The sequence below is a fragment of the Siphateles boraxobius genome, unplaced genomic scaffold (assembly GCF_051911475.1).
Source record: "Siphateles boraxobius isolate OS27281-9 unplaced genomic scaffold, OSU_SipBor_1 53, whole genome shotgun sequence".
Classification (NCBI taxonomy): Eukaryota; Metazoa; Chordata; class Actinopteri; order Cypriniformes; family Leuciscidae; genus Siphateles; species Siphateles boraxobius.
In genome coordinates this window covers 13,955,216-13,976,929 of record NW_027509175.1, presented here as the reverse complement: position 1 = coordinate 13,976,929, position 21,714 = coordinate 13,955,216, and the positions used below count along the sequence as shown (strand labels likewise).

Here is a 21,714-nt window from a genome sequence, read left to right as displayed (position 1 = left end):
ACGCATATTGAGAAACAGCCTATGAACTTCAACATGGCACTCAAAAAAGGAAGTAACACAAAGTCCCAAACCCTCCACAGAGCACATATGACAGTTCTTAATGTGTTTTATTTTGAAGAACATTTATATAATTTAAAGCACCTTTTCACTACAAAGAACTTTTTGTGGAATGGATGTTTAAATGTTCTTCACGGAACCATAAATGGCAATAAAGAACCTTTATTTTTAAGAGTGTATTGCTATAGTTTTACTACATACACTCTCAGAAAAAAAGTTCAAAAGCTGTCACTAGGGCAGTACCCTTTCAAAAGGCCTTGCCTAAAGAGTGCAAAATAGTACCTCATACTTACATATTGGTAATAAACATGTACATTTCAGTACATAAAGAAGTCTGTAAATAAAATATTTAATTGTTTCAATTTTAAGTGTTTGTAGTGTCGTAATTTTAAGTTATATTCAGCTTTTTTAAAGTTATTTCAATGATACATTTTAAGTTATGATAACTAATTGCAATAATTTTTTACAATGAATACATAAGTGTGTCTAAACTTTTGACTTATCTTCAGTAAGTTCACAGTTTAACACCATTTTGCAGAGTCAATAAAAAATAACTGAAATTATTGAATTGAAAAATATTGTTTTAAAAATATAGATTTCCATAGATTCGATTACATCTGCAGCAAAAACAGGAATCTTATGTTTTATATCAATATTTAAGGTCAGGTCTGTTAAAACCTTTAAAGGTCTAGATTTACAGTCGATATTTTTCAACACAAGAGCATTTTTAACAATTTCAAGAATAAAAAGCATGTGAAATAATAAATACTTACATGATACTGAAATTCTCTCACTTTTGTGTTTGCTGACAGGATTGTGTGCCTCGCATGAGTACGGTTTATTCTCCTGTACTTGAGTAGATGACAAGAACACCTGAGGGTTTTTGTAATTCTGGATAATTTTGTCTTCTTTATACCAGGATAGAGTCAGATCTTTTCTGTTTCCGATGTCACAGGAGAGAGTCGCTTTCCCATCATCTGTGCATCTGATCTTTACAGTAGGTTTAGGAGCCTTTTCTGTTTCAGAAACATGGTGGTTATTTACTACTACTGTAACTACTATAGAAATATACAGTCTGATTTTGTTATTATTATTGTGTTGGAAATGTAGAAATATTTGTCATCTTACCATATACTTTAATTTCCTTTTCTCCTTTAACAATCTCTGTACCTTCAGCATTAAATGCGGTGAATGTATATTTGCCCGTGTCATTCAGACTAACACTTGAAAATCTCAGTGATCCATCTTCTTCCATAGATACACCTTCAGATATTTCTCTGATTTTCCCACCTTTCCAGCGAAGAATGTAGCCTGTTGTTCTGTCATGGACCCATTTTATCTCAGGTGGTTTCTCATTGTTTCTTGTTGTCAGCTTAATGATGCAGGACGTTCCCACTAGCAGATCTTTTCCACATGTCTCTGTTGAGACTATAATAAAGAAAATCATATTAGTATTTAAGAAACTCAACAGGGTTCAACTGCTCATATGTGGTTCACTATGAGGAAAAACAGAGAATTAATAATTCTCAGGGTGGGTTTCTTTTTAAAAGTCAATTTCGGTTCAGACACTAACTTTAGACAACACAGTTCAATATTATATTCACCATAAAAAAAGTTAATTTAACACACACTGACTCCTATAACAACAACAGGATCTTTCATCACACTGTACGGGGTAAGTTGTAACAAATGGGGATTTGCGTAAGTGCCTTTTAAATCAGAGCTTAAACAGTAAAATTATTATAAAAACAGCTGAAAGGTAAAAGGTAACTTAGAAATACCAAACCATTGTAATGGCCAACAGAAGTTAAAGCTGTGTAAAATTACAACACATATGTCCTGACCTGACACTTATATATTTATAAAGAAACTGTTCTGAGTTCAAATCTGCCTTCGTTATATATCTATACTTGTGGTATTGTGTTTCTCTTGTGTTCCTCTGTTCATCCTACAGATAGTTAGCAAAATAATATGATACTGAAACTTCACAAAAAATGATTATAATTTAATACTGTTTTGAACTAGATGTTTGAAGGTCCGGAAAATTGCATGTTGGAGTCAAAAGTGTTTAAAGAGGATTTGTTTGTTGTTTGCATGTTTTTATTTTTATTATGAGCCGATTAAATAAAGGTTTTAAACCTATTATTTTATAAATATGTTTTACATATCACATTTGATTTCATACAGAGACACGTTTCACTTGTTCAGGCTTAAATTGTTATTTTTATTTGACATTAAATAGCCTTCGTTACATACGCTGTTTAAGTCTTATTTGTATCATCATGAACATGAAGAAAATAATATCAAATATACAGTCAAATGAGAAACAAGTTACAACATGTTACAAATTTGTAGGCTATTTGTGTCGTTGAAGTAACAATAGACTACAGTTCTTGAATCCATTAACATTAAATCTTCTCATACTCTGTGTCGTTAAGTAGGCCTTAACAACATCATTGTAACAACATCAACGTGAAGGAAATAATATTATCACATACTGTCACGGTGCGTGGTGTGGAATAAATCCGTGGATTCAAGTGCAGAGTAGAAGTATTTAATAAAGACCAAAACATAAAATAAACAAAAGAAAACTACAACGTACAAACTTAATCCAGAACAAACAAGGCAGGGCAGGAACAGAACTCAACACGACGAATACACGTAACAAATACAACGAACGAGCACAGGACAGCAAACACAGGAAGACTAAATAGGGTGGCAAACAAAGGAGGGTAACGAGACAGACAGGTGGAGCAATTAAACCAATAATCAGATAACAAGGGGGAGGGATAAAACAATGACAAGAGCACATGGCTCAAAATAACAAAACACCCATGTGCATAACAAGACAGGACAGACATGTGACACATACAGTCAAATTGGAAACACTTTACAACATGTTAGATATCTATTAATATTTGAAATAATATTTTTTAGTTGTAGCCTGTATCCTTGAAGTAGCTATTGTGTTTGTATCATTGACATTAAGCATGACCAATCGGCTATGTTTTAAAATTTTGCTCGACATCATAATATCGTATATACATATTTTATGTATGGAAAAGTGACTTTATTTAGAAGTATTGTTGTTAAATATTGTAGACATGGATCCGATCAAAATCCATGTGAAAACAGCTTATATTTAACAAAAATATGTGTATATATATATATATATATATATATATATATATATATATATATATATATATATATATATTACTATTTTTATTTTATTATTTTTTTTACCAAAATAATAAGCTCTGCCCCTCACTTCTGGTTCTGTGGCTGAAGTGGATCTGAATCTGCGGTTTTGTCTCGAGGAAACAGAAAGAATTTCCTGTTTGTGATCAGAGAGTTTGCGATTATGCTGACAGAATCATAAACTGAAGATGTCATTTAAAGGGATAGTTCACCACAAAATCTGTTGAACACTAAAGAAGATATTTTGAAGAATGTTGGAACCAGACAGTTGATGGATCCCATTGACTTCAACAGTACGAAAGAAAATCGTATGGAAGGGGTGGACTGGCCATCTGGAAGACTGACATGCTTTTTGGGCCAATAGGCTATACATCTCATAATTTATTTATTTGTGTTCATAAAACATCAGTGACCCATTCTTTTTGCTTTGCTTAATGGATCTGGGGTCTTTGTGCCGGCATAATGAATTTGTCAAAAAAAAAAAAAAATTCGGCGTAGGATTTTTTTCCCTGACAGACCGGCCCATGAAACGAGATATTGGTGCCAGGTCTCTCTCCATCGGTTTGGTCTTTTTTGGGTTCAGCGTTTACAGTTCTGCTGCCATCTTGTGGACATTCATGGCAAATGTTTGATATCAGTGTCTGGCACAAGTGTGTGTCTATCCAGCAAGACGACCAACCCTGACCACTACATACATAATGCATTAAAAATAACCACTGGATAAACTACTTTAATAATACAAATTAACTATCTGTGCTGGATCTTTTTTGCCAAGACATTCATTTTAGAGTAAATATTTGGGGTGTTCTCCCAAAAACAGTAGCTGTTTTATAATATCTGACTTACAGTAGGATAGCCTGACACAAATATTTTTATTTGTAGTAAATATGTAATTCAATTATACAAACAAAACTGTCATGGACACAATTTGAAATTGATTCAACTTAAAAAAAAATGAAATACTTCACTAGTGGCACAAATCTCCTTCTGAATTTGAATTTATGTTTTAAAATAGAAGTCTTAACAGAAAGCATTCACATTTTACATTTGACATGGGATTTTATTCAAAGTGATTTACACTGCATTCTATGTTTACATTGTCCTACATCAAACTCTTCACATTGGCACTAGTGCAAAACAATCCCTTTGATTGTTAGCTAAATAAAATAGAATAAAACGCCTTCTCTACTTTCCAACACAAAAGAAAAATGAAGCAGAACATTTACTGTAAAATAGTGTAAAATGTATTGCCATGTATTTTTTAAATGTTTTCCTTAGCAATAGAAGCTATTTATTTCACACCTGCAAAACTCTCTGTTTAAGTTGGAGACAGTAAGAGATTCTCATCTTGTTAATAAATTAAATATCTGCATATTTAACAGTACATTCATATATTCATAACCTGAGGATGAAGTTGCAACAGCCAGCAGACAGAAAGGTCAAAGAGCAACAGTGAAAGTTGAGGAACAGTCCCAGTTCTGAAGCACAGACGGTTCAGAGCTCCAGTTGATTCAGTGAAGCTGGGATTCAGAGAGTCCATGATGAGCAGAAGTGTGTGTGGCATCAATCACACACTCACAGATGCTGTTCTGAGGAAAAACAGGTGTTTTATTTACATTATAAAACATATAGCAATGATCTTCCACAAAGAAATTAAATAAGTTTGATCTTTTGTCTCCCGCATCAAAGAAGGCGTCTTAAAGGTATATAACAAATCAGGAGGCCGTACAATTTACAGTCAACATGAATATTTATTAATACATTTATTAATATAGATGTACTGTGAATTATTCATGAGTTTATAAATGGTCATAATTTTTTTTTGAGCAAATGATAAGCACAGATGAAAGAATGGAAACATATTTGAATATTTTTAAAAGATTAAACACAACAGTTGTCTTACCGTGAAAAGCATTTATAGGAAAAGGATCATAATTATAATCATAGTGACTGAAGGAATGACAGCTGCAACGACACATCCTTTGTTTGATTCTAAGGTGGGGAGAAAAATATGTTATAAAACCAGTTTCAGGAAAGCATATTTAAATTATCATTGTACTGAGTTATGACATACTCTAAAGAAAAACATGCATATTCATTGTTACTTTCAGATTTATGTGGTTAATATCCCTCCAGCGTCTCTGGAGTACTGTGGTATTCTTGGAAGTATCTTGGAGTACCATGTAAATACCATGGTATTAATCAAAGCACAATCTGATATTTTTTTCAAATTTGCCCATTGGCCTCTGTCCATCATGCCCTCCTAATCATCCCCATATACTGATTGGCTTCATCACTGTCTCCTCTCCACCAGTAAGCTGGTGTGTGTGTGGTGGGCGTTCTGGCGCAATATGGCTGCCGTCGCATCATCCAGGTGGAGCTGCACATTGGTGGTGGTTGAGGAGATTCCCCCTTCCATGTAAAGTGCTTTGAGGTCCCATAAAAGCGCTATATAAATGTAACGAATTAAACCTGTAAGAGTTTCTCAAAAGAACACAAAAGAAGATATTTTGAAGAATGTTGGAACCAGACAGTTGATGGATCCCATTGACTTCCACAGTAGGAAAGAAAATACTATGGAAGGGGTGGACTGGTCATCTGGAGGACTGACATGCTTTTTGGGCCGATTATACAGCCCATGAACATGGTGACCCATTCTTTTTGTTTTGCTTAATTGAAATCTGGGGTGTTTGTGCCGGCGTAATGCATTTGTCAAAAAAAAAAATTGGCGTGGGATTTTTTCCCTGATAGACCGGCCCATAAAACGAGATATTGGTGCCAGGTCTCGCTCCACCGGTTTGGTCTTTTTTGGGTTCAGCGTTTACAGTTCTGCTGCCATCTTGTGGACATTCATGGCAAATTTGTTGTCTTACCGTGAAAAGCAATTATAGGAAAAGGTATATATTTATAATCATAGTGACTGAAGGAATGACAGCTGCAAAGACACATCCTTTGTTTGATTCTAATGTGGGGGAAAATATGTTATAAAACCAATTTAATGTGGGTGGTGATGGCGCAGTGGATAAGACACATGCCTGTGGTGTGAGAGACCCGGGTTCGAATCCACTGTGAGACACCAATGTGTCCCTGAGCAAGACACTTGTCCCCTAGTTGCTCCAGAGGCGTGCGACCTCTGACATATATAGCAATTGTAAGTCGCTTTGGATAAAAGTGTCAGCTAAATGAATAAATGTAAATGCAATTCCAGGAAAGCATATTTAAATTATCATTGTAAGTTTATTAAATTATATCTTGCATTACTGATTTATGACATACTCTAAAGAAAAATATGCATATTCATCTTTATACTTTCAAATACTTTCAGATTTATGTGGTTAATATCCAGCGTCTCACCGTTAAACAGATGTTTCTCATAGACCGGATCACTGGTCTCCTCACTCACTGCGTTCTGGAGTGTACAGGTGTAGAAGATTTCTGGATTTCCTGTTTTTTTGACAGTAATGGACTCTCCTTTCGGATGGTGCACTGACCCGTTCAGTGTTTCTCCAGCAGAATTATTCCAGATGATTTTTTCACTGTACTCACATATTAAATACACAACACCAGGGTTATCAGTCTCCTCTATTTTAATCACAGGTTTGGGGACCCGTTCTGTGAAAGAAACAATAAAACAAATATGAACTTTCAGTCTATAAAGAAACATAATTAAATCAAACACAACTACACTAGTATTGCAAAAAGTACAGTGACAGTACCATAGTACAATGATGGTATTAGAGGGTAAAATCCAGTTACTAAACAAAACCATGACTTACAGAAAAAGTGCTATAATACTACAGTGATTTTTGGACATGTGGTATTCTTGAAAGTATCTTGGAGTACCATGTAAATACCACGGTATTAATCAAAGTATCATGGTATTACAATCTGATGCCATTATTGTACAACAATGTTTTTTTGTTTTTTTTTCTCTGTATGTGAGGCTAAGTAAAAACAACCATAATAATAATAATTATAATATGATGCATTTATAATATTAATATTAATGAATATAACAATCAGCATCCACTCACCCATAACAGTCAATGTGAATCTTTGTTCCTGCTCTTTACCGCTGATGTCAATCGTGTAAACTCCAGTATGTTCGACTGTTAGATTAGTAATAGTGATTTGTCCGGTCTTTGTATCAAGAGTCGTGTTGTCTTTGAATCTCGGATTCGGGCTTGTAGTTTCTCCGTCTTCCCATTCAATCGCGTTAATAGTTACACCATTGTTTATGTGTTTCCATGTGATGCTGGTGACTCCAGCAGGAAGAGGTTTATCTGGACGAAAAGAAACTTCATCACCCACTGCTTTCTTCTCCACTTTACCTAATAATTAAAATATGAGAGAATATGTTAGTCAACATTACACAAGAAAGTCTGGTCAAGCTGGGTAATTTCCAGGAAGTTAATATACTGTATATATAGCCTTCTGTATATCCCTTGCTTGATGGTCAATTAAATTAGAAAATACAAATAAGGTCAATACACAGCTCTTCAGTCTCTTCCGTCTTTTGATATTTGTGAATTTGAGTACAATACTATGATAATAGTTATTAGGGGAGACAGTTGCTTACAGGGTATGGTTGCAACATGTCATTTTTCTCCAATCAGAAACAAGCTAGAGTGATGACACTCACACTGTACATGCTCAATTGGACTTTTGTTAAACTGTTGTCACTGTTTTTGTGATTCAGCTCAAACTCATATGGTTTAAATGAGTGATATGTTAACTTTAAGCTAGTATGGTTAGTATGTATCAAGGTCAATTGTTAAGCTAGCACAAGAGGTTTTATCATGGCTGACAGGAACAGGAACAGTTGCAACCACATAGCAGTATTTTTAACATTTTTTCATACGTTTTTTCTTAAATATAATATAGTTCATCAAGTTGGAGCAAGGACAGGAGGTTTATGTTAATGTGTGTGTGCGCATGCTAAAAGAAACTTCATCACCCACTGCTTTCTTCTCCTCTTTACCTAATAATTAAAATATGAGAGAGTATGTTAGTCAACATTACACAAGCCAGACTCTGTCCTCCACTACAGTCATTTAATATTTGACAATTAGATTACGATACTATAATTTAAAACTACAATGTTGGGGAAAGTTACTTTTAAAAGCAATGCGTTACAATGTCGCGTTTGCATTTCACTGTTTTTATTCATTTTGAGGAATAATGAATTTGTTTTGTACATGTGAGATGAGAAAATGCATGCTCACATTTAGTCCAGAACTACAATAACAACCCGATTTTATTAGAAGCGTCAAAAAATCGTGCAATTTATATGCGAAAATGAGTTTTTACGTGCATATGATACGCACTGTAAACACCTTGGGTAGGATTAGTGGTGTGAGCGTGCGTATTATACGTTTGGGTATTATTAGTAATGTGTAATTAGTTATTACATGTAATGAAGTGCGTATTATATGCACGCAAAACTGTGTCATATACACGTAAAAACTCATTTTAGCGTAGGCCTATAAATTGCACGATAAACACAATGTGTGGCTATAGAGACGATTTCATGACATCAGGCTGACAATAAGCATCATGTTCACACACAGCGCACACAACACCTCACTTACTGAAAAAAAAAAAAAAAGATGCTGCGCCATCTTCAATAAAACGTTATAAACTTCACTTACCTGAAAAAGCTTCGGTTGTGATGAACACAACGATGGCGACCATCAAGCATCGATGTGACATTTTTGTTAGACAAAGTACACATTAATGCACTTCTATATTCAGCTCAGACTGTCTTTAAACGCCTGAGACAAGGTGTAAGAACTGAGAATACAGAGGAAGTGGAAAAATAGAAACCACAAACGTGGTAATGAGCTCATCTAATGTAGGACACACTTTTAAACTGCATGCTTTGATGTTCATACTACCCAAAAGACACATCAATCTCCATCTGAATACGCCTGTTGTATATACACCTTAATACACCTTAAGACACCTGTTGTGTGTCTGTGTGTGTTCTTATGGAAGAATGGGAGTGAGTGCTGGAGCACATATTTTGTTGACCGTGCAACCTGTACAAAATAAAACCACATGCAAGCTTTAAGGATAAGCGTGTCACAGAAGTTATTCCTGCACTCAGCTCCTATAAGCAGTTTTTGGATTGTTTTTATGTGCCACTACAAAGATAAACAAAGATTAATAAATATTTTAAAATGTATTGCTCATTGTTAGTTCATGTTAGGTACTGTTGTGAACTTCTTCCTTCTTCAGTGTAGAAAAACTCAGAAGCGAAAACCAGGAGACTTATTTAAGCAGGATTCTTTATTTGCTGTAGTATGCTTCGTACCCAAGTCAAGTCAAGTCAAGTCTAGTCAAGTCAAGTCAAGTCAAGTCAAGTCAAGTCAAGTCAAGTCTAAGGGAACGTTACATTGTAGTTTATATACATTTCATACAAGAGACTTACCTGCTACCTGTGCTTATCACTACTCCAGCATTAACCAATTTCAGATCTGGACTCAGTGAACAAAGTAGCGATAGAGTCCCTGTAGCAATTTCATCACACCGTAAGGGAAACTCATCCTTTCCAGGAGGGGAACGGAGGCCGAATAACTTTATTATACATACATACATATTATTTACATACATTTCTTTCTTTTTTGGGAACAGCCTAGCTACGTTCGTTTTAACTGGAGGAGCAGTTGCCAACTACTCTGTCACTATGATCAGGGTTTTTGGTTTGTCACACAAAAAAGGCCTGAGCCAGACCGTCAGAATGAATTATCATTGAGTCCTACCGACTCCGTCTGCGATCCTCAGAACGAGAAGGGCCAGGACCCTCAGGCTGTCTATATGCTGCTAAATGCGCATTCACCTCCCTGAACTTTCCTACCACCGCCTCAATGGAGGTCCCGAAAAGCTCAGAGGGTAAAACTGGGGCATTGAGAAGAAAAGCCTTCTCTTTCTCCCCGATGCCTGACAAATTGCCCTCTCTGTGGCAACCATGGCCGCCAACGATCGTCTGATTGTCTGACTGTTTGGTGGCCCGGACAGCCAGGTCTGTGGTGCGGCACAACTCAGCCAACGCACCTGAGTTTAAACCCTGACCCTATTCCAGGTCCCTCAGCAGGTCATTCTGGTACTCCTGCAACACCAACATTGTGTGCAGCGCAGCACCAGCCTGACCTGCCGCCGCATATGCCCTGCCATTTAGACGAGACGTGGTCTGAAGTGGTCAGGATGGTAGGGTCGGAGCTGTTAATGTCGATGTCTCCCCTTGCGAGAGATAGCTTGCAAACGTCTCCTCAACGGGAGGCATTGAAACATACCCGTGCTCTTCCATTCCTTCCACATTCGAATAACTGGAATGCTGGAAGCGGTGAATGCAAGCAGAGTACGGGTTCTTCATCTTCAACCGCTTCAGCCCCCTCCTGCTCTTCGGGCTCGAAGCCAATAGAGCACTGACTGCTGGACCAGAGGATGCATCAGAGAGCACATCCCCGCCCAGCAGCTCGTTCTCGTCACCTGCCGATGAGTGTGAGAGATTCACCCCTCTCTCAAACTCGTCGGCGAGTACCCTCTGAGACAAAGATGACTGTCCCTCATCCCTCGAGAAGAGAGACCGACAAGAATGGAGCGTTCTCATTGAGAAACGCTCACAGTTTGCGCACTCCACCCCCTCAAGGACCGAGCACACGTGCTCTTCACCCAGACAAAGCACACATAGGTTGTGAGTGTCACCAGGTATGAGAAACCGCTAACACGGGTTCGGCACACTTCCTAAAGCGCTTGTTTCCAGCCATAATTTCGTAACTCATAGTGTCAGTGAAACAGTCCCTGAAGACGAAAAGAGACATGTTCTCTATGCGCCACTTTTATACTTCCTGGTTGCGCTAGAGGATGACGTCATGGCTGACTCCGAGCAATGCGATTGTCGTGATTATACAGTGTTTCTGTCATCAGTCACGCTGAGGCGTTTCCCCTAGCGCTTTGCAGTAGTGCTAGTTCCCTTTCGAAAGGTGGCATTACTCTAAAAAGACCCGTTCTAAACCATATATGGTTCGCCTTCACTTCCGGCCTGAAATGTGTGTTCTGGATTGTGTGTCCTGGAACGTGGGTAGGCGCTGCGGGGCTGCAGCTGGATAAATCTCCATGCGTCGACTCCGGGTCTTTGATGTTCTCCAGCTCCGCTTCCAGGGAGGGATTAGTGTTGCGTAGCCAGACATTCAGACTGACGTCAGAAGGTCTGGACGCTATCGCAGCATTTCTTGGCCAAGAGGACGTTTGACTGACATGTAACGCAACCAATTACACAGTTCGTTTTGCTCCGCTTCATGTTTAGGGGCGTGGCAATATAATGTCGATGTCCCTACAGCAGGGGTATTCAATTAAAATTCTAAGAGGTCCAGTTAGAGAAAATTTCATCAAGCAAAGGTCCGCAACATCACAATGACTAACGTTATCTAATGACTAAGCGTTATCATTCAGTGCCACAGCCTAGTAGTTGTATGAAAATATGTAAGTAGCCTAGTCAACAGACGACTGTCAAATAAAATAAAAGTCCAATTCAATAATATTTCAACAATATTTATTGTCAGTTTATATATTGAACTGTAGGGATCATAAATAATAAGTACTCTAATAATAAATTATCAATTTAAATAAAATAAAGGCTGCATTTAAAAATAAATGACAAATAAATAAAACACAACAGAGAGCTTTTGAAAAATCTCAAAATAAAGTGCTTAATTTTAGAAAAATTAAATAAAAAGTATAGCTTGAGTTTCCCTTTTACTTTTTAGTTAACTCCCTTTCACATCTTAAGTTTAAATTAATTTTAACTCAATTTTAACAGTTTATAATAAACAATCTCAACACATATTAACAATTGAACAGCTTTAACACCTCCTTTTCTCTTTCTTTCCCTTTTATATCCCACTTCCCCACCTTTTCTTGCTTAGTGAGAAAAGTGAGAAAAGTGAGCCCTTGCTTGTCCTGCCAGGATTTTAAATCTGGGCTGGAATGGTGTTAGGGCCATTCTCATACACATGTGTAGGTGCTCGTTGGTGAGCCTGGATCTATATTTGCTTTTAATAATGTTCATTGTGGAGAAAGCTGCCTCACAGTTGTATGTGGAGCCAAACATGGTAAAGATGTACAAGGCTACTTTCCTCAGACCTGGGAAAGCGGTCTCTGAGACCATTTGAAGCCAGAAAGTGGCAGGATCTGTTTTTCCAAAATGCTCTTTCAAGGCCACATCTGCTTGGAGATCGACCAGTTGCATCTGGAGAGGCCCAGCATTTGCCCACTTGAAGAGCAGTGTGACTTCCTTTGAGAACCCCCTGAGATCTGTGATGAGGAATGGGTTCTGAATGAACAGGGTGAGCTGCTGTCCAAAGCTGAAGCTGTCAAAACGCTTGCTGAAATTTACAATCAGCTTGTCAACAAAGTCAACAAAAGAAGACACCTCTCTCTCACCCTGAACCTGTTCCTTCACAGTTGGGAAGTGTGCACAGTCTCCCTGCAGGTCTTCCCTAAACAATGCAAGTTTCCTCTGAAAGGAACGGAGAGCTGTCATCAGATCACAAACTGAATTGTCCTTGCCCTGTAGCTTTAAATTCAGTTCATTCAAGTGTGAAGTGATATCAACCAAAAAAGCCACAATATCCATCTTCTTGTCATCCTCCAAAAAGAGAGAAAATGTTTCTGCCTTCTGGCTCTTCAGCTGTGTCAAGAAAGCTGCGATTTCCCCTCGGATAGACCAAAAGTGTCATGAAGATGGAAGGAGAACCCAGGCGCAGACAGCAGATGACACTCAAATGATTTATTTTGGACCAAAACAGAAAACAAAACCCACGAGGGGGTAAAACAGGACTGGAGCAGAGTATAACAAGACTAATACACGATGACAAACAAAGACTCTGACTTGACAGGAAACAAACTCACACTACTGATTAAACAGGTCTTCAGACAATATACTCACAGGGATTAACACGCAAAGTTAGACAATGTACCGACACAGGACAGCAAACACAAGGGGATTAAATAAGGAGACACTAATGACAAAGACAGGTGAAGCTGACTAGACAAGGACAGGTGAAACTGACTAGACGATAATGACGAGACGAGGATAACAAGGGGGCGGGGTGACGTGACGAGACAACACAAGCACATGGCTCAAAACACAAGACCATGTGCTTGCACACAAAACATGATTCTGTCATGATCCTGCCTCAAGACTAGAGAAAATCAAGGACACGAGGGCAGAATCATGACAGAACCCCCACCTTAAGGAGCGGCTACCAGACGCTCCTCAAGGGGACATCAAACACGGGACATGACAGACTGAGACATCGACACAAACCAACAAAACATGACAAATAACAGTAATGGCAAACACGAAAACACAACAACCGGGTTAGGATGAAACATTAAAAATAAAAAACAAGGAAGAGGTGGTGGAGGAAACACAGAGTTCATGGGGGGTGGTACAGGGTGAATGGGTGTGCTGGGGGTCTTAGGTCCACGGGATGAGGATGGGGAACGAGGAATCCGGGCTGGCTTGGAGGGGGACACACGAGGGGGGGACTTGGACAAAACAGTACGGGGTTTAGTGGCGACAGGGAAAACAGTCCGGGAACTAGTGGTGACAGGGACAAACGGGGAAACAGTCCGGGGACTAGTGGTAACAGGGACAAACGGGGAAACAGTCCCGGGGCTGGTGGAGACAGGGACGAACGGAGAAACAGTCCGGGGGCTGGTGGAGACAGGGACGAACGGAGAAACAGTCCGGGGGCTGGTGGAGACAGGGACGAACGGAGAAACAGTCCGGGAATTAGTGGAGACAGACTGGGATACTGCTTCAGTGGTAGCAGCAACAGATTCAGAGACAGAGGGTGAGGAAACGGGACTCCTGACGGGGGACATAGCAGGCGAAGGGGCAGGACTGGGTGCAGCGATCACAGCGGCAGGCTCGGGGGCTGGAGACAAGACAGGACAAACAGGGACTTCGAGGATTTTAGCTAGACAAGACAAATAATCAGAGAGGGTCTTGGCAGCAAGGAAGATGGGCATCTCCTGACGAGCAGAAACCGATTTCAGAACCTATTTTGCGGCTAGATCGGCCGCAAGTCTCTCAGTAGATTCTGGGACGGCGCTAGCTGGAGCGGGCTCATGGACGGCGCTAGCTGGAGCGGGCTCATGGACGGCGCTAGCTGGAGCGGGCTCATGGACGGCGCTTGCTGGAGCGGGCTCATGGACGGCGCTTGCTGGAGCGGGCTCATGGACGGCGCTTGAAGTTGCGGGCTCATTGACGGCGCTTGAAGTAGCGGGCTCATTGACGGCGCTTGAAGTAGCGGGCTCTGGGGTAGCGATCGCGGACTCAGGGGGAGACAGAGACGGAGGACAAGAGGCTCCCTTCCTCCTCTTCTTCCTTCTGGGTCGCGGAGCTGAGTCCGTAGCCAGGCTTGAGACCGGTAAGGGGGGCGAAGAGGGAGACGAAGCAGGTGCTGGCGACTCCACCGCAGGCAAGGGGAATTCCGTGGAGGACGACTCAGACGCTGACTCCCACGACAAACGTCTTCCACGCTTTCCACGGGGGCTGACGGACACGGGTGATGGATCGGGAGTCAGGGTGGAAGACGCTTGGTCCTCCTGTGTCACGACGGCTAACATGCGACCCTCAGGGATGACTGGAAGTGTGGCAGGAGGTGAAAAACCAGGGGGACCTGGCTGCTCCTTCCGAGACAAGTAGTCCACCATGTTGCGAAACGGACGGCGGACCAAACTCTCTCGTTCAGCAAGGGGAGGGAGGACTTTGAGACCCGCGACGAGGTAGCGGTTGACCAGGGTCTCCGGCAGGAAGAACCTCCTCTCCTCAACAACCTGGGCGTACCTCTTCAGGGTCAACTCACCCTGGGGAGGGAAAGGAAGCTTGCCATTGGAACTGTCAGAGATAGCCACGCGCCACCACAGTTCCGGGTCAGAAGGCTGAAGATCAGCGGAGAAGGACTGAACGTCTGCTGGGTTCTTTTCTGGTCGGTACATTCTGTCATGAAGATGGAAGGAGAACCCAGGCGCAGACAGCAGATGACACTCAAATGATTTATTTTGGACCAAAACAGAAAACAAAACCCACGAGGGGGTAAAACAGGACTGGAGCAGAGTATAACAAGACTAAGACACGATGACAAACAAAGACTCTGACTTGACAGGAAACAAACTCACAATACTGATTAAACAGGTCTTCAGACAATATACTCACAGGGATTAACACGCAAAGTTAGACAATGTACCGACACAGGACAGCAAACACAAGGGGATTAAATAAGGAGACACTAATGACAAAGACAGGTGAAGCTGACTAGACAAGGACAGGTGAAACTGACTAGACAATAATGACGAGACGAGGATAACAAGGGGGCGGGGTGACGTGACGAGACAACACAACACAAGCACATGGCTGAAAACACAAGACCATGTGCTTGCACACAAAACATGATTCTGTCATGATCCTGCCTCAAGACTAGAGAAAATCAAGGACACGAGGGCAGAATCATGACAAAAAGCACTCCAACACCCTACCTTTGCTGAGCCATCTTACATTGTTGTGTAGCAGAAGGTCATCAGCATTTGCATCAACTTCTCTGAGGAATTCCCTGAGCATGCGATGCTGATGGGAAGAGGAAGCTCTGAGAAAGTTTATCATTCTCATCATTGTGTTCATCACCTCAGCATACTCGTCTGACAGGGTGGAGCACAGGACTGACTGATGAATTATGCAATGGTAAGAGATGAGTTGAGGATTGTCCTCTTTCATTCTTGCCACAGCTCCTCTCTCTCTCCCTACCATGGCAGGGGCTCCATCTGTGGTTATTGAAACCACTTGTTTCAGCTCTATTGCCCTCTTCGTTAACATCTCCTTTATGGCCAGGTAGATGTCCTCTCCTCTTGTACTGGTCTGAAGGGGTGTGACACCTAACAGGTCTTCACAGAACTTTTCCTTGTCCTTGTTAAAGAACCTTACAAAAACTAACAGCTGAGCATTGTCAGACACATCAGTGGACTCATCTACAGCTAAGCCTATGCATGGTGCCTTGTGAATTGCTTCATCCAGCTGAGCTAGCACATCCTGGGTTAATATTTCTGTTTTCTTTGTGGCTGATGATGCTGACATAGGTATTTGCTTGATTTTTACACACATGTCTTCTTTTTGTTTTCCCTCAAGTAAGGTTTCAGCTACCGCACTCATGCACTCCTTGACAACCCCTGCATCAGTAAATGGTTTTTTATGTTGGCCCAAAATCCAAGCAACTTTAAGGGAACATTCGTTAGCACGTTGTTGGGCAGTGAATGAATGTGTTAGGATTCTGCTGGATCGATCATATTTGGCTTTTAGATCGTTTATTTTCTGTGCCCTCAGTGCGGATTTAAGTGGGTATGTTTGGTCAAACGATTTGTGCTTTGTCTCATAGTGGCGCTTCACATTGCCGCTCTTAATAATCGCGACAGTCTCTGAACATATGAGACATACCGGTTTTGAACTGCCCGTAGGAAGAATGAACATGAAAGAATCTGTCCATTCTTGATTGAAAGCTCTGTTTTCGCTGTCCACTTTTCTTTTTTTAGAGCACACCATGTGAAACGTCGTCTCTCTTTCGTCTCGTCTCTCCCTGTGTGTGTGTGTGTGTGTCTCGCGCGCGCTGACTCGAGTAGCATCACATGACGATTTACAACGCATGCTATTGGTCTGTGACTTTCCTGGGCCGCGCTAAACCAGTACCATAAATGCTATAAAAGCTGCGCAGGTTAAAATAGAAACGCTCCGTCAAACGTTAATAATTCTCAATAATGTATGGGTTATTGGTCCGGGTCCGGACAGAACGGCGGCTGGGTCCGGATCCGGACCGTGGTCCGCCTATTAGTGACCTCTGCCCTACAGTAACAGACCGGCGTGCATCTAATAAATTATGCATTCAAGGATGTTGTGCAAGTTTACTGCAACAACAGAGCCGCAAACTTCACATACTTTTGAAAATCCAGCATTTAGTTGATCCTGGTAAGCGTTCATTGTCACAGTTGTAAACACAACGGCTTTCTTCTTCATGAGGGGTTTTGACGTCACGGCGGCATTTGTTTCCCGGACTTCCTGTAGATTTCAACCAATCAGATCGCAACTTCGAAACTCCTGAAGTGTTTCCAGAAAAGTGTGCCATATGCATCAGACGTTCAGCCAACGGTCCATGGGCCTGACGTCTGAGGCTGAGACTAGGACGAGCTTCGTGATTGCCTCGAGCCCGCTGGCTGTGAGGGAGAGGCCTCCAATCTGGAGCATCCAGGCCAAATACCGCAGCTCCTTGCAGTTTTCTTTTTGTTTTGTTTTTGAGAGGTCAGTTCTTCTGTAACGGTTTGGTGGTGGAGTAAGGTGCACACAGTGATAGCAATTTCAAAACACTGGTTCATGAAGCTTCGAAGCCTTATATGAATCTTTTGTTCCAAATCAATGGTTCGGAGCGTGTATCAAACTGCCAGAGTCACGTGATTTCAGTAAACGAGGCCTCATTATTATGAATTATAAATTTCAATGGTTTGGCGCTGGGGGCGTTTATCTCTGTCAACCCATGAATAATGAGGAGTCACTTAGAACTAAATGAACAAGTGGCTGTTACTTGATTCCTGTTTTATACATTGTAAGACGTTTTAATTAGACATTAATAGCCTATACTTAAAATGAATAATGATTGTTAATAGCAGTGGCGGCTGGTAAAAAATATATTAGGTAGGAGTCTATAAACCCTTGGAGCCAGGTCTTTTAGCGTTGTGGCTCTTCCTCAGTACATCCGTCAAGCATCCACCCTTCTCTCATTTATAAACCTCTTAAAACACATTTTTATCTCTGAATATTACTCTTCAGCTCACCGTCTGTAAATTCTACCTTATTATATGTTGTTTGTTTGAATCCCTCTTTGTTTGTATCTAACTTTGTAAGTGACCTCTGTATATTACTTTCTGCCCTTGGTATGTGTATTGTGCTTTGATGTGACAATATTTGCCCCCTAAAATTGATTTTTCCAGTGCACTTTTTACCATTATAAAATACATAATGCTTTAAATAAATAAAAAATGCCAATAGAGAAATATGCAATAATTGTAAAAACGAAGTGATGCTTTTAAATATTAAATTAAATCTGGCAGTAGGTGGGGGCAAGTCACGGTCTTTATGAGGGAGTCATCGAGTCATTCATACAATCAGCAACGAAGCAAGTGGCTGTAATTATGAACGAAACATTTGCTGCGTTCCAAACCGCATACTTCCCTACTATTTAGTATGGGAAAAAGAGTAGGCGAGCGAAAAAGTATGTATGAATCCAAAAGAGTAGGCGAGAATTACCTGGGTGACGTACTAATTATCACGAGATTCAGACTTAAGTGCGTTCGAATATGCCTACTTTCCTACTATATAGTAGGCGAAAACAGTACGTGAAGGAAGCAGTACGTTCGAAACATCAGTATTCATAAAAGAGTAGGGGAGAAGTTCCCGGATGGCTTACTGCTTCCGGCCCGATTTTTGAGTCCTCAACCGATGGATACTCTTCTATCCCAGGAGGCCACGCGAGAGCATACGTCATTATCAAACATCACGGAGATCAGCGACGCCGGGGGTTTTCAAATGTGAGTAAACACGGTTCCTTATGTGTTAAACTACTATAGAGTAAACATTTTAACTGTTGAAGGTGTAAAGTAGTTAGACAGTAGTATAGTTGTGATTTTGCTGTAAAAACATGTTTTGTATAGCTAGCTAACAGGGGAGCTCTCAGCACACGTAACGTCTCTAAAGTGGATTTACATAACCATATACATCTTAAACACGCTTATTTAAAATGTCTATTTACATCTGAAAGGAAAATATTGTAAGTATTGACATATTGCAGATGAGCACATCACAACATGAAAAAGACATCTGAGTGATGTATGTGTGGTATTATTAGGATAACGTTAATTCACTGTTGTCAACACTGTTGACATTAAACAAATGTGCTGTAAATAAGGTAAATAAACAAATCTATAAAGTAACTAAACATGTTTTATTCAGACTGGTGTGAGCACTGAGGATGAGGAGTCCAGAGCTGAATCCTGGAAACGGTGCCATGGATGAGACGCTCCATCTCTCCATCTGCCCTTATCGCCTCAGATTGTGAAGCGCAGCGCAGCAACAAGCTCCGGCACGAAGGCACGGTCACCTCTGGTGAATTCATCAGAATAAAGCCGCAGAATGGGAACCGCTGTGTTGAGATGGCAGTAGGATGTGGGCTTCAGCGCCTGTAAATACATGCTTGTAGTTTGAATAAAGATTTGTTTCATGTGCATGCATTTGTTTATTGTGTGATGGTTACTTTTATTTGTTCTTTTACTCAATTATTCATGTTTCTTATTGTTGTCAGTATATAAAATATAATTATTTAATGTATGCATTAATTCATTGCTTGACTGACAATTGAGATGTTCACATGTATTCATGCATAACTCATATGACAAAACAAATTACATTTTGCTTGTTTTATTAAATTATATCATTTTTAGTATATATAAAAAAGTAATATAATTAAGTATTGGTCAGCATTTAATATAATATTATTTTGTTTAAGTTTTGGGGTGGGCTAACAATGCAATTCATTCTGAGGTAATATTAATTTTTAAGTAGCGATATTTACATTTTTCGAGTATAAAGTCAACAGTTTTCTCCAAAGGAGATCTTCGAGCAGCGGCCCGTCTCCTTGTGCAGACATTACAAACGCAGAGGAAAACTGTTCTAGGTTGTGCTGTCGAGTTACTGATGTAAAATGACAAAACAGAAAACACAAAGATCATTGGTTTGTGTAGGCTACATCATAATATGATATTTATACACAGGAAAAAAGAACAATAACAAGGCTAAATATCTTTAAATAGTTCTTCATAATACATTAAAAAATAGTCGTGTTGTTGTTATAAGTCTGAGGGATGAAACAAGAGGTAAATTCATCAAGAAAAGAGGAAAACTTAAAGGAGAAACTTTTTGGGTATAAAATAAAGAAATTAACAACATATTCAAGAGATGACGATTTTGGGGTTTCTTAAAAAAATCGTTATAAGGAACTGTGGGTCACATTAGTAGGGTTTAAAATATAACAATTTAAATCAACCCTAAATGTATTCACAAAATAAATTGGCAGCTGTTTCTTCAACAATACCACAAAATGAGCAAGTTTCATCAATATCAAGATATTTACAGATAGATGAATTAAACGTGTCGTTCATCTTTTAAGTTGTTGCGCTTGTGATAACGCGTCGTAGGTCACATGATAACGTCAACCAGGCGGATGATGTCCGGATCGCATTCATACTCAACGAGATTTGGCTATAAAGTACCTACTCTTTTAGCGCTCGTTAAGTAAGTAGCCTACTCATTGAAATTAAGTGCTTACTCATAGAGTATGCGGTTTGGAACGCAGCCATTGACTCTTACGATTTGTTCAAAGCGGCAGATTCGTTCACAAACACTGCTGTGTGCTGCAGTTTTGCTGTGGCTTTCGTTGGAGATATAGTTTTGTTGCAAAAAATACGAACAATACTGTGTTAAATACATATTCAGAAAACACCTCCAAATTCAGAAAACGCATGCAAACGCCGCCACAACTACATATTCAGAAAACAACTTCGTCGATTTCACATCACGTACACTGCAAATATTCACAGCACGAGCAAATAGGGAAACGAACTGCAAACTGCAAAGACACAACGGAAAAGTTTCCAGGGGGGCCATAATCAGTGATGGACCCGCATCCATCCGGTTGTCTTCGCGCTATCTGAATGTGCGCTTTTGTTGTCTATGGCTACAAGTAATGCATCTATTTAGTGACCAGAAGCGAGCTAGCCAGCTAGTTTCCAGCTAACAACGTTGGCAGAACGTTTAACAATTATCTGCATGGACTAATACGTTATGGGGACAATAACTTAATATGTTGAAAACACACATAACCACTTCGGTATCAGAGCACATCGACAAGTCTGTCATAATAAAAGAGAAACACTAACCTACTGTAGCCTCTTATTTGCAGCGTACGTGATGTGAAATCGACAAAGTTGTTTTCTGAGTAGGCTATGTAGTTGTTGTGGCGTTTGTATGTGTTTTCTGAATTTGGAGATGTTTTCTGAATATGTAGTTGTTGTGGCGTTTGCATGTGTTTTCTGAATTTGGAGATGTTTTCTGAATATGTAGTTGTTGTGGCGTTTGTATGTGTTTTCTGAATTTGGAGGTGTTTTCTGAATATATAGTTGTTGTGGCGTTTGTATGTGTTTTCTGAATTTGGAGATGTTTTCTGAATATGTAGTTGTTGTGGCGTTTGCATGTGTTTTCTGAATTTGGAGGTGTTTTCTGAATATGTAGTTGTTGTGGCGTTTGTATGTGTTGTGACCCTTCTCGGCCACCGTAGGAATCCCTATATATGAATT

General features: G+C 40.0%; 1 protein-coding gene and 1 long non-coding RNA gene across 3 annotated transcripts in view; one reads left to right on the top strand and one right to left on the bottom strand.

The window, feature by feature from the left end:
* The window catches only part of LOC143714310 (T-lymphocyte surface antigen Ly-9-like), a 122,208-nt gene that overhangs the window by 76,572 nt on the left and 23,922 nt on the right, over window positions 1-21,714 (bottom strand). For both annotated transcript variants that reach the window (XM_077205460.1, XM_077205461.1), the window contains exon 4: window positions 7,293-7,589. In XM_077205460.1, coding sequence (XP_077061575.1) covers window positions 7,293-7,589 — 297 coding nt within the window. The remainder of the gene's footprint in view (window positions 1-7,292; window positions 7,590-21,714) is intronic.
* LOC143714305 (uncharacterized) lies at window positions 18,510-19,587 on the top strand. The gene is made up of 2 exons (XR_013195446.1): window positions 18,510-18,894; window positions 19,316-19,587. It is a non-coding gene; the product is annotated as an uncharacterized LOC143714305 (long non-coding RNA).